This window comes from Scyliorhinus canicula, chromosome 31, assembly GCF_902713615.1.
Source record: "Scyliorhinus canicula chromosome 31, sScyCan1.1, whole genome shotgun sequence".
Taxonomy (NCBI): Eukaryota; Metazoa; Chordata; class Chondrichthyes; order Carcharhiniformes; family Scyliorhinidae; genus Scyliorhinus; species Scyliorhinus canicula.
The window spans coordinates 4,557,072-4,569,926 of record NC_052176.1 but is presented as its reverse complement, the minus strand read 5'-3'; the positions used below and the strand labels follow the sequence as shown (position 1 = coordinate 4,569,926).

Sequence of the window (12,855 nt, the reverse complement as noted above, 5' to 3'; positions counted from 1 at the left end):
CTCCAACTTTGCCAACAAGCTTGTGTCGACGTCTGGGATGGCCGCTTACAAAGTAAACATGGATACTTGCAAAGACTCAAGGGAAATATGGCCAACACAGGATTCAGGCAAACTCAGAGCCTAAATGTATATTTGCTGACAGAGAACCGGACAGTATCGAAACCCCTTGCCGATTTGCATTCTGATCCATTTCTCAATGGACAAAGGACGGGTACTCAGATATCAGATCCAGATCCAGACTCTTTTGGCCCTGGCACACCGGCACTCTTCGGCACGGCCTATACCTGAAGCCATCTGCAGCACCACGACCAGAAGCAAGTTCAAGATCAACGCCGGCTACCAGACGGATGAGCTCAGCAGAACCGAAGTCACTTCTCCAGACCCAGCCACTCCAGATCCGAACAAAGGCCTCGTTCCTCTGTCAAACCCGGTTGCCTGAAGTTAAGTACAGGTTGTTGTAGTTGTTAGGCATAATTTAGCTTGTAGTGTGTTATGTTGCATGTGTGAGTTAATCTTGTGTGTAAATAAACCGTTATCGAACTTAAACTGACTGGTTGTTGGACCTTTGATCAATATCCGGTTGAACCTTGTAGTGGTATCATCTGATACCTGGCGACTCTGAAAAGCAATATCACTCGATATTAAGAAGGACAACAATATTGGAGCCTCCGGTGCAGAATTGGCAACAGTTATAAGAGACGCTAGTGAGGTAGTATTCCACTCATCAAAATTGGCAACACTTGTGTGGAATTTGTGTACGCCACATCGACAGCATTTCCAAATGTGTTCCCAACGACGAGGTGGGCCTGTAGTTGCTGGGTTTAAACTCCCGCTCTTTTTCTTAATAAGGGTGCAACATATGCTATCCAAGTAACTCTTGGCCTTGCAGATGCGCCGGAGCGACACCAGCCATTACTCCCAACTTCACAAAACAATTCTTGCGTTGCTGCAGCTATTTTTCGGTGGTACGGTGGCACAGTGGTTAGCACAGCTGCCTCACAGCGGCACGGACAGTGAACCGGGGCCGGGACTGAACCCGGCTCCTCGGCGCCGCTGACCACTGTGCCGTCTCCCAGCTGCTCCACTTTGTGCACTGCGGATTTTGCGTGCCTCCTCCGCTGTTCCCACGGGGAACAGGATGCGCACCCCACGGGTCTGACTAACACCAGTAGGAAAATGTTGACTAAAGGCCAAAGTGTTTGAATTGAGAGGTGCCGAACGGCCTCTAAACCCTGAGCCGGGGAGCAGTGGGACCTCTCCCCGTGTTTGCGTGGGTCGCGCCCCCACAACCCAAAGATTTGCCGGTTAGTTGGATTGGCCACGCTAAATTGCCCTTAGGTTAGATGGGGTTGCTGGGTTATGGGGATAGGGTGGAGGTGTGAGCTTAAGTAAGGTGCTCTTGGGCAGCACGGTTGTGCAGTGGGTTAGCCCTGCTGCCTGCACGGCGCCGAGGTCCCAGGTTCGATCCCGGCTCTGGGCCACTGTCCGTGTGGAGTTTGCACATTCTCCCCGTGTTTGCGTGGGTTTCGCCCCCCACAACCCAAAAATGTGCAGAGTAGGTGTATTGGCCGTGCTAAATTGCCCCTTAATTGGAAAAAAATGAATTGAGCACTCTAAATTTTAAAAAAAATCGTAGGGTACTATTTCCAAGAGCCGGTGCAGCCTCGATGGGCCGAATGGCATCCTTCTGCCCTGTAAATTCTATAGTAAGAAGTCTTACAACACCAGGTTAAAGTCCAACAGGTTTGTTTCAAACACTGGCTTTCGGAGCACTGCTCCTTCCTCAGGTGAATGAGAGGCTACATTCACCTGAGGAAGGAGCAGTGCTCCGAAAGCTCGTGTTTGAAACAAGCCTGTTGGACTTTAACCTGGTGTTGTAAGACTTCTTACTGTGCTCACCCCAGTCCAACGCTGGCATCTCCACATCATATAAATTCTATGTATGTAATTGCCCCTTAATTGGAAATAGATGAATTGGGCACTCTAAATTTATATTAAAAAAAGGGGGTTAGAGGAAACTACATCTATCTCCCCATGAGGAGCCATGGACAATGGGGTGGGGGAGGGGGGTAGACTACATCTCCCCATGAGGTTGCCATGGAAATGAGGTGGGGGAGGGGGTAGACTACATCTAGCAGAACCAGGTGCCGGTTCTGATGTGGCCGGGATCAAGACCAGAGCAGAGAAAAAGGGCAACGAATACATAATTAACGGCCAGAAGATGTGGATTACGAACGGGGGCAAGGCTAACTGGTTTTTCCTCCTGGCCCGCTCGAACCCAGATCCCAAAGCCTCTGCCGGCAAGTCCTTCGCTTGGCTTCATTGTGGATGCTGACTCTCCCGGAATCCAGATTGGAAGAAAGGAGATGAACATGGGCCAGAGATGCTCAGATACCAGAGGTATTGTCTTTGAAGATGTGCGAGTGCCCAAGGAGAACGAGCTCGTTGGAGAGGGGGCTGGCTTCAAAATTGCAATGGGAGCGTTCGATAAGACCAGACCACCGGTCGCTGCTGGAGCAGTTGGTTTAGGCCAGAGAGCGTTGGATGAAGCTACCAAATATGCTTTGGAAAGGAAAACCTTTGGAAAGTTACTTGCCGAGCATCAGACGGTCTCCTTCCTGCTAGCGGAAATGGCTCTGAAGGTGGGATTGGCCCGGCTCGGTTACCAGAGAGCGGCCTGGGAAGAGGATCAGGGCCGGAGGAACACTTACTACGCCTCCATAGCAAAGGCCTTTGCAGGCGACATTGCCAATCAGGTCGCAAGTGACGCCGGCCAGATCTTCGGAGGCAACGGGTTCAACAGTGAATATCCTGTGGAGAAACTGATGAGAGATGCTAAAATCTACCAGATCTACAAAGGCACTGCTCAGATCCAGAGACTGATTATTGCACGGGAGCATATCGAGAAGTACAAGCAGAGAAGGAGCCGCACGTTCAAGAGTCCAGTGCTAATTTTGTAATCTAATTACGTATCATTCAATGGTTGACAATGCAATTCCAATGCAATTTGCCACTCCACACAGCCCTCCATCTCTTTCTCTGCAACGGGGAAATGGGGTCAAAGCATTAAAACCAATTGCCACCCAATTGAAGTTTACTTTTCCCGAGAACAAAGCCCTTTTTAATATCGACTAACGTTTTCTCCCAACAGTCTGAAGATGTGCAGCTTTGGTGGATAGGCCCTGCTAAATTGCCCCTTCGAGTCCAAAAGGTTAGGTTGGGTTGCTGCGTTACAGGGATAGGGTGGAGGTGTGGGTTTGGGTAGGGTGCTCTTTCAGGGGCCGGTGTAGACTCGATGGGCTGAATGGCTTCCTTCTGCACTGTAAATTCTATGATCTGCCCATGAGGTTGCCATGGACAATGGGGGTGAGGGGAGTAGACTACACCTCCCGCAGGGATCAGTTCTGGGTCCTCTGCTGTTTGTGATTTTCATTAACGACTTGGATGAGGGAGTTGAAGGGTGGGTCAGTAAATTTGCAGATGATACGAAGATTGGTGGAGTTGGGGATATTGAGGAGGGCTGTTGTCGGCTGCAAAGAGACATAGATAGGATAGAGAGCTGGGCTGAGAAGTGGCAGATGGAGTTTAACCCTGAAAAGTGTGAGGTTGTCCATTTTGGAAGGACAAATATGAATGCGGAATACAGGGTTAACGGTAGGGTTCTTGGCAATGTAGAGGAGCAGAGAGATCTTGGGGTCTATGTTCATAGATCTTTGAAAGTTGCCACTCAAGTGGATAGAGCTGTGAAGAAGGCCTATGGTGTGCTAGCGTTCATTAGCAGAGGGATTGAATTTAAGAGCCGTGAGGTGATGATGCAGCTGTACAAAACCTTGGTCAGGCCACATTTGGAGTACTGTGTGCAGTTCTGGTCGCCTCATTTTAGGAAGGATGTACTGCTGCCTCACGGCGCCGAGGTCCCAGGTTCGATCCCAGCTCTGGGTCACTGTCCATGTGGAGTTAACACATTCTCCCCGTGTTTGCGTGGGTTTCGCCTCCACAACCCAAAAAATGTGCATGGTAGGTCAATTGGCCACACTAAATTGCCCCTTAATTGGAGAAAATGAATTGTTAAAAAAAAATTTTTAAGAAAGGATGTGGAAGCTTTCAAAAAGGTGCAAAGAAGATTTACCAGGATGTTGCCTGGAATGAAGAGTAGGTCTTACGAGGAAAGGTTGAGGGTGCTCGGCCTTTTCTCATTAGAACGGAGAAGGATGAGGGGCGACTTGACAGAGGTTTATAAGATGATCAGGGGAATAGATAGAGTAGACAATCAGAGACTTTTTCCCCGGGTGGAACAAACCATTACAAGGGGACATAAATTTAAGGTAAATGGTGGAAGATATAGGGGGGGATGTCAGAGGTAGGTTCTTTACCCAGAGAGTAGTGGGGGCATGGAATGCACTGCCTGTGGAAGTAGTTGAGTCAGAAACGTTAGGGACCTTCAAGTGGCTATTGGATAGGTACATGGATTAGGGTAGAATAATGGAGTGTAGATTAATTTCTTCTTAAGGGCAGCACGGTAGCATTGTGGATAGCACAATTGCTTCACAGCTCCAGGGTCCCAGGTTCGATTCTGGCTTGGGTCACTGTCTGTGCGGAGTCTGCACATCCTCCCTGTGTGTGCGTGGGTTTCCTCCGGGTGCTCCGGTTTCCTCCCACAGTCCAAAGATGTGCAGGTTGGGTGGATTGGCCATGATAAATTGCCCTTAGTGTCCAAAATTCTATAATCTATGATTAACCTAGGACAAAAGTTTGGCACAACATCGTGGGCCGAAGGGCCTGTTCTGTGCTGTATTTCTCTATTCTCTAGTGTGTGTGTGTGTGGGGGGGGGGGGGGGGGGGGGGGGGGGGTGTACACTACATCTCCCCATGAGGTTGCCATGGGCAATGGGGAGGGCATGAGGTTGCCATGGACAATGGGGAGGGCATGAGGTTGCCATGGACAATGGGGAGGGCATGAGGTTGCCATGGACAATGGGGAGGGCATGAGGTTGCCATGGACAATGGGGAGGGCATGAGGTTGCCATGGACAATGGGGAGGGCATGAGGTTGCCATGGACAATGGGGAGGGCATGAGGTTGCCATGGACAATGGGGAGGGCATGAGGTTGCCATGGGCAATGGGGAGGGCAAGAGGTTGCCATGGACAATGGGGAGGGCAAGAGGTTGCCATGGACAATGGGGAGGGCATGGAGTTGCTATGGACAATGTGGGGGGGGGGGGGGGAGCCTCCACCTCCCCTACCTCCTTCTGGGACAATGGGAGGGGAGGCAGAGATGTCTCGGGGCGTCCCATTGGCCGGGCGCCTGGAAATACCCAGAGGGATGTGTCGGGGAATCCCATTGGCTGGAATAAAGCCCGACTGCAACGTCTCGGGGGCCCCCATTGGGCGGCGACGGGCCGACTGCCGTGTCTCGGGGCGTGCCATTGGTCCGTCGGGGGAGTGACGTGTCGGGGCGTTCCGATTGGTGGAGGAGCAATGCGAGGGGGGGGAAGATGAACCGAGGCCGGGGATTGGTCGGCGGTCCAGCGATCCCGCCCAGGCGTGGGCGGGCGCCGGCCAATGGGGGAGCGCGTAGCAAGGTGGTGTCGGGTAAGGGAAGGGGGGGAGGAAAAGGCGCGGAGCCCAGGCGGAGGCGACGCCATTTTGTTTTTTTTGAAAGTTGGGCCGTTGGCCGGCGGTTAAAATTCGAAAAGGGCGCCCGCCGAGCCGGGGGTCTGGGTTTTAGATTGAATACATTTTATTTCGCCCCCCCGCCCCGCGATGGACGTGAAGAAGATGAAGGTGGCCGAGCTGCGGCAGGAGCTGCAGGAGCGCAGCCTCGACACCCGCGGCCTGAAGGCCGAGCTGGCCCAGCGGCTGCAGGAGGCCCTGGACGCCGAGCTGCTGTCCGAGGACGGCGGCCCCAGCCGGGTGTACACCCCCCGGGCGGCGGGCGACGGTGCCGGCGGCGACGACGACGACGACGACGAGGACGAGGAGGAGGAGGAGGAGGAAGAAGAGGAGGATCAGCTGCTGGCCGACGAGGAGGAGGAGGGGGAAGGAGCCGAAGCCCCGGCCTCGAGTGAGGCGGCCGGCCGCCGCGGGGAGGCCGCGGGCCGGCCGGGCGCCGCCGGCGAGCCCGGGGATGAGGCGGGGCCTAGCGCGGGAGAGGCCCAGCGGGAGGAGAAGGAGGAGCAGCCGCCGGCGGCCGCCGCCGCGGGCATGGAGGTGGAGGAGGTGCAGGAAGCGGCCGCCCAGGGGGCGAGGCCCGAGGGCCCCGAGCAGAACGGGGAGGAGAAGGCCCCGGAGCAGCGGGAGCAGGCCGGTAAGGCGCGGGGGCCGCCGGGATGCTGGAGGACCGGCTCTGACCTCCCGCTCCGATTGTACTGCGCTTCCGCTCTGACTGTAGTGTCAGTCTGAAGGGGGTTTCCTCTCTGACTGTAGACTGAAGGGGGTTTGGGCTCTGACTAGTGTCAGTCTGAAGGGGGCTTGGGCTCTGTCTGTAGTGTCAGTCTGAAGGGGGTTTGGGCTCTGACTAGTGTCAGTCTGAAGGGGGTTTGGGCTCTGACTGTAGTGTCAGTCTGAAGGGGGTTTGTGCTCTGACTGTAGTGTCAGTCTGAAGGGGGTTTGGGCTCTGACTGTAGTGTCAGTCTGAAGGGGCTTTGGGCTCTGACTGTAGTGTCAGTCTGAAGGGGCTTTGGGCTCTGTGTAGTGTCAGTCTGAAGGGGGTTTGGGACCTGTCTGTAGTGTAAGTCTGAAGGGGGTTTGTGCTCTAACTGTAGTGTCAGTCTGAAGGGGGTTTGTGCTCTGACTGTAGTGTCAGTCTGAAGGGGGTTTGGGCTCTGTAGTGTCAGTCTGAAGGGGGTTTGGGCTCTGTAGTGTCAGTCTGAAGGGGGTTTGGGCTCTGACTGTAGTGTCAGTCTGAAGGGGGTTTGGGCTCTGACTGTAGTGTCAGTCTGAAGGGGCTTTGGGCTCTGTGTAGTGTCAGTCTGAAGGGGGTTTGGGACCTGTCTGTAGTGTAAGTCTGAAGGGGGTTTGTGCTCTAACTGTAGTGTCAGTCTGAAGGGGGTTTGGGCTCTGTAGTGTCAGTCTGAAGAGGGTTTGGGCTCTGTAGTGTCAGTCTGAAGGGGGTTTGGGCTCTGACTGTAGTGTCAGTCTGAAGACGGTTTGGGCTCTGACTGTAGTGTCAGTCTGAAGGGGGTTTGTGCTCTGACTGTAGTGTCAGTCTGAAGGGGGTTTGGGCTCTGACTGTAGTGTCAGTCTGAAGGGGCTTTGGGCTCTGTGTAGTGTCAGTCTGAAGGGGGTTTGGGACCTGTCTGTAGTGTAAGTCTGAAGGGGGTTTGTGCTCTAACTGTAGTGTCAGTCTGAAGGGGGTTTGTGCTCTGACTGTAGTGTCAGTCTGAAGGGGGTTTGGGCTCTGTAGTGTCAGTCTGAAGGGGGTTTGGGCTCTGTAGTGTCAGTCTGAAGGGGGTTTGGGCTCTGACTGTAGTGTCAGTCTGAAGGGGGTTTGGGCTCTGACTGTAGTGTCAGTCTGAAGGGGCTTTGGGCTCTGTGTAGTGTCAGTCTGAAGGGGGTTTGGGACCTGTCTGTAGTGTAAGTCTGAAGGGGGTTTGTGCTCTAACTGTAGTGTCAGTCTGAAGGGGGTTTGGGCTCTGTAGTGTCAGTCTGAAGAGGGTTTGGGCTCTGTAGTGTCAGTCTGAAGGGGGTTTGGGCTCTGACTGTAGTGTCAGTCTGAAGACGGTTTGGGCTCTGACTGTAGTGTCAGTCTGAAGGGGGTTTGTGCTCTGACTGTAGTGTCAGTCTGAAGGGGGTTTGGGCTCTGACTGTAGTGTCAGTCTGAAGAGGGTTTGGGCTCTGGCTGTAGTGTCAGTCTGAAGGGGGTTTGTGCTCTGACTGTAGTGTCAGTCTGAAGGGGGTTTGGGCTCTGTAGTGTCAGTCTGAAGGGGGTTTGGGCTCTAGTGTCAGTCTGAAGGGGGTTTGGGCTCTGTAGTGTCAGTCCGAAGAGGGTTTGGGCTCTGACTGTAGTGTCAGTCTGAAGGTGGTTTGGGCTCTGACTGTAGTGTCAGTCTGAAGGAGGTTTGGGCTCTGTGTAGTGTCAGTCTGAAGGGGGTTTGGGCTCTGTCTGTAGTGTCAGTCTGAAGGGGGGTTGGGCTCTGACTGTAGTGTCAGTCTGAAGGGGGTTTGGGCTCTGACTAGTGTCAGTCTGAAGGGGGTTTGGGCTCTGTAGTGTCAGTCTGAAGGGGGTTTGGGCTCTGACTGTAGTGTCAGTCTGAAGGGGCTTTGGGCTCTGACTGTAGTGTCAGTCTGAAGGGGGTTTGGGCTCTGTGTAGTGTCAGTCTGAAGGGGGTTTGGGCTCTCTGTAGCGTCAGTCTGAAGGGGGTTTGGGCTCTGACTGTAGTGTCAGTCTGAAGGGGGTTTGGGCTCTGACTGTAGTGTCAGTCTGAAGGGGGTTTGGGCTCTGACTGTAGTGTCAGTCTGAAGGGGGTTTGGGTTCTGACTGTAGTGTCAGTCTGAAGGGGGTTTGCTTTCTGACTAGTGTCAGTCTCAAGGGGGTTTGGGCTCTCTGTAGTGTCAGTCTGAAGGGGATTTGTGCTCTGACTGTAGTGTCAGTCTGAAGAGGGTTTGGGCTCTCTGTAGTGTCAGTCTGAAGGGGGTTTAGGCTCTCTAGTGTCAGTGTGAAGGGGGTTTGTGCTCTGTAGTCTCAGTCTGAAGAGGGTTTGGGCTCTCTGTAGTGTCAGTCTGAAGAGGGTTTGGTCTCTGTAGTGTCAGTCAGAAGGTGGTTTGCCCTCTGACTATTGTCAGTCTGAAGAGGATTTGCGCTCTTGACTACTATCTATCCAATGAGGTTCATAATGTGACTAGTGTCAGTCTGAAGCGGTTTCTTAATCTGATTTACAGTAACTGTAGTGGGGTTAGAAATAGGAAAAGGAGTCGGCCCTTGCGGCCCTCAAGCCTGCTCTGCCATTCAATAGTATGGCCATTCCAATGTTGGTCACGTTAACTCTCCCGCCGTTTCCCTATAACCCTTGATTCCCTTTCTGATCAATAATCTAACAATCTCAGCCGTAAATATACACAAGGACTCTTGCAGTTTCAAAGCCTTGCAACCCGCAGAAGAAATTCCTCCTCATCTCAGTCATACAGTGGCACCTCTTTATTCTTGAGGCTATGCCCTTTGGTCTGAGACCCTGCCATGAGGGGGAATATCTTCTCAGCATTTACCCTGTCAAGTCTCTTGATAATCCGAAATGTTTCAATGAGATCGCCCCTCATTCTTCTAAATTCCCAATGGGTCCCAACCGGACCAACCTTTTGCTCCAGAAACAATCCCTCCATCCCTGGGATCATCCCACTGAACCTTCTCTGAACCCCCTCCAACGAAACAATACCTTTCCTTAACTCTGGAGACCAAAACTGCTCCCAGTGCTCCATACGGTCTCACCAGTATCTTGTACAGCTGCAGCAAGACTTTGCGACTCTTATACTCCGACCCCCTTGAAATAAGGAGCAACATTCCATTAGCCTCCCTGATTACCTGCTGCACCAATGTGCTAGCTTTCTGTGTTCCATGCACAAGTATCCTCGAGTCCCTCTGTTGCACCTTTCTGCAGAAGTTCTCTATTTAAATAATACTATGTTCTCCCTTCCAGAATGAACAACATCACATTTTCCCACATTCTCCATGTGCTAACTTCTGGCCCACTTATTTAATCTATCAATATTTCTTGGCAAAATGGCCGGCACGGTGGTGCAGTGGGTTAGTCTCACGGCGCCGAGGTCCCAGGTTCGAATCCGGCTCTGGGTCACTGTCCATGTGGAGTTTGCACGTTTCTCCCCGTGTTTTCGTGGGTTTCGCTCCCACAACCCAAAAGAATTGTGCCGGTTAGGTGGATTGGCCAGGCTAAATCGCTAAAACGTGAATTAGGTACTCTAAATTTATTTTTAAAAAATATTTCTTGGCAAACTTTGTATCCCTCCATCGCAATGTGCCTTTCCACCTATTTTGTGTCATCTGCAAGTTTGACGACAGTACGTTAGTTCACTTCCTTCATGTCATTCATATGTATTGCAAACAAGGGCGGCACGGTTGCCCAGTGATTAGTACTGCTGCCCCACGACGCTGAGGACCCGGGTTCGATCCTGGCCCCGGGTCACTGTCCATGTGGAGTTTGCACATTCTACCCGTGTCTGCGTGGGTCTCAACCCCCACAACCCAAAGATGTGCAGGGTAGGCTAAATTGCCCCTTAATTGGAAAAATGAAAAAATATATGTATATATTGCAAACAGTTACTGACCCAACACTGATTCCTGTGGTACTCCACTAGTTACAGGTCGGCAACTGTAAAAGCACCCCTTATCCCACTCTTTCCTGCCCATTACCCAATTCTCTCTCGATGCCAGCTCACTACCTCCAACACCTTAGACTCTCATCTTATGGCAGCCTTTTGTGAGGTACCTTGTCGAACGCCTTCTAGGAGGTACCTTGTCGAACGCCTTCTAGAAGTCCATATACAACACATCAACCGGTTCTCCTCTATCCACCCTGGTTGAGACTCCCTGGAAAAACTCTAATAAATAAGTCAGGCATGATTTCCCTTTCATGAAGCCCTGCTGACGATTATGATTATCCAAATGTGCTGCGCTTGTTTCCTTATTGATTGATTCCAACAGTTTTCCAACAATAGATGTCCGCCTAATCGGCCTACAGTTGTCTGCTTTTAGCATCCCTCGCTCTTTGAGTAGGAGTGTCACATTGACAGTTTTCCAATCCCCCGGTACTTCTCCAGAATCCAAGGACCTTTTTCAAAATTCTAACAAGTGCATCCACTCTCGCTGTTGCTACTTCTTTTAGGATTGTAGGGGGCAAGCCCTCAGGGCCAGAGGACCTAATTGCCATGAGCTTTATTAGTTTGATGATGCTACCTCTCCAGTGTTTACTTCCTCCTGCATATTCTTGAGCATTAATGGGAGGTTTGAAGTATCTTCCACCGTAAAGACTAATGCAAAATATCTGTTTAGCTCCTCTGCCGGTTCCTTGATCCCCAGAACTATCTCCCCAGATTCTTTGTTTCAGGGACCTTTGTTCACGGTGACTCTCTCTCTTCCTTTTTAGATATTTAAAGAAGTCTTTATTTCTCACTCTCGTCCACACTATTTACACACTTCCTGTCGTGTCAGTCTGAAGGGGCTTCTCACTCTGATCCACACTATTTACACACTTCCTGTCGTGTCAGTCTGAAGGGGCTTCTCACTCTGATCCACACTATTTACACACTTACTGTAGTGTCAGTCAAAAGGGTTTCTGTTGGTGTTGGATGACTGAACAAATAACGATACTGCGCAGGAACAGGCCCTTCGGCCCTCCAAGCCTGTGCTGGTCATTCTACCGCCCCTGGCCAAAACCCTCAGCACTTCCTTGTGCCGTATCCTTCTATACCCATCCTGTCCATGTAGTTGTCAAGATGCCTTTTGAACGCCGTTAATGTATCTGCTTCCACAACCTCCCCTGGCAGCGCGTTCCAGGCGCTCTGTATTTTTAAAAAAAAAACCTTCCTTGTACAGCTCTTCTGAACTTTGCCCCACGGACCTTAAACCTATGCCCCCTGGTGACTGACCCCTCCACCCTGGGAAAGAGTGCTTGCCCATCCATTCTATCCATGCCTCTGTCAGGTTGCCTTCAACCTCCGTCATTCTAATGAAAACGGTCCAAGTCTATTTAGCCTCTCCGGACAGGAGCTAACACCCTCCAGACCAGGCAACATCCTGGTAAATCTCTTCTGCACCCTCTCCAAAGCCTCCACATCCTTCTGGTAGTGTGGCGACCAGAATTGTCCATATTATTCCAAGTGCGGCCCTACCAAGGTTCTATACAACTGTACCATGATTTGCCAATTTCTATACTTGATGCCCCATCTAATGAAGGCAAGCATTCCGTCTGCTTACTTGGCTACCTTGTCCACTTGTGTTGCCACTTTCAAAGATCCGTGGACCTGCACGCCCAGATCTCTCTGACTTTCCATATTCCTATGAGTTTTGCCATTTACGACATATTCCCCTCTATGTTAGACCTACCAAAATGCATTACCTCACATTTGTCCAGACTAAACTCCATTTGCCATTTCTCTGCTCAAGTCTCCAACCTATCTATGTCCTGCTGTATCCTTTGACAATCCTCAACACTATCTGCCACTCCACCAACCTTAGTATCATCCCCGATCTTACTAATCAGACCAGCTACGTTTTCCTCCACATCGTTCATGTATACTACAAACAACACCCAGCACCGATCCCAGTGGAATGCCACTAGTCACACCCCTCCATTCATAAAAACACCTTTCTACTGCTACCCTTTGCCTTCTGTGACCGAGCCAGTTCTGTATCCATTGGATCACCTCACTTCTGATCCCGTGTGACTTCACCTTTTGCACCAGTCTGCCATTAGGCGGCTGGACAAAGGCTTTACTGAAGTCCATGTAAACAGCATCCACCGCCCTCCCCATATCAATCAAGAGCGTGAAGATGTGGGAATGTAGCCAGCTTGCTGTCGGTGACTCTCCCGGTTATAGAACGTGACTCCTGGCTAATCAGCAGCCAGTGTGACCCTATCCACGCTTTCTTTTTTTGCAGTGGAGCCGACAGAAAAAGCAAACAGTGAGCGGGAGCCTGGAGAAGGAGGCAGTGAGGAGCGAGCTTCCGTCAGCCAGACGCGGGCCCCTAACGAGCGGCGGGGCCAGAAGAGGCGCCACGAGGAACGGGGCCGTGGCTATTACGAATTCAGGGAGGAGACTTACTACAACCGGTGAGCCAGTAACCGGGTGTGACCACTTCAGCACCTTGGGGTGGTCGGCTGCAGAGTGCGGGTTACACTCCTA

The 12,855-nt window shown here is 51.8% G+C and overlaps 1 protein-coding gene and 1 pseudogene across 2 annotated transcripts in view; both read left to right on the top strand.

Annotated features, from left to right (window-relative positions):
- Nucleotides 1–2,141: 2,141 nt before the first annotated feature.
- On the top strand, nucleotides 2,142–3,209 carry LOC119958949 (annotated as a pseudogene).
- Nucleotides 3,210–5,609: 2,400 nt separating this feature from the next.
- LOC119958806 (heterogeneous nuclear ribonucleoprotein U-like protein 2) overlaps nucleotides 5,610–12,855 on the top strand; it is a 28,719-nt gene continuing 21,473 nt past the window's right edge. The window contains exons 1-2 of one of the 2 annotated variants that reach the window (XM_038787308.1): nucleotides 5,610–6,307; nucleotides 12,611–12,782. In XM_038787308.1, coding sequence (XP_038643236.1) covers nucleotides 5,764–6,307; nucleotides 12,611–12,782 — 716 coding nt within the window. In that variant the 5' untranslated portion in view covers nucleotides 5,610–5,763. The remainder of the gene's footprint in view (nucleotides 6,308–12,610; nucleotides 12,783–12,855) is intronic. The other variant, XM_038787307.1, reaches the window with a different exon arrangement.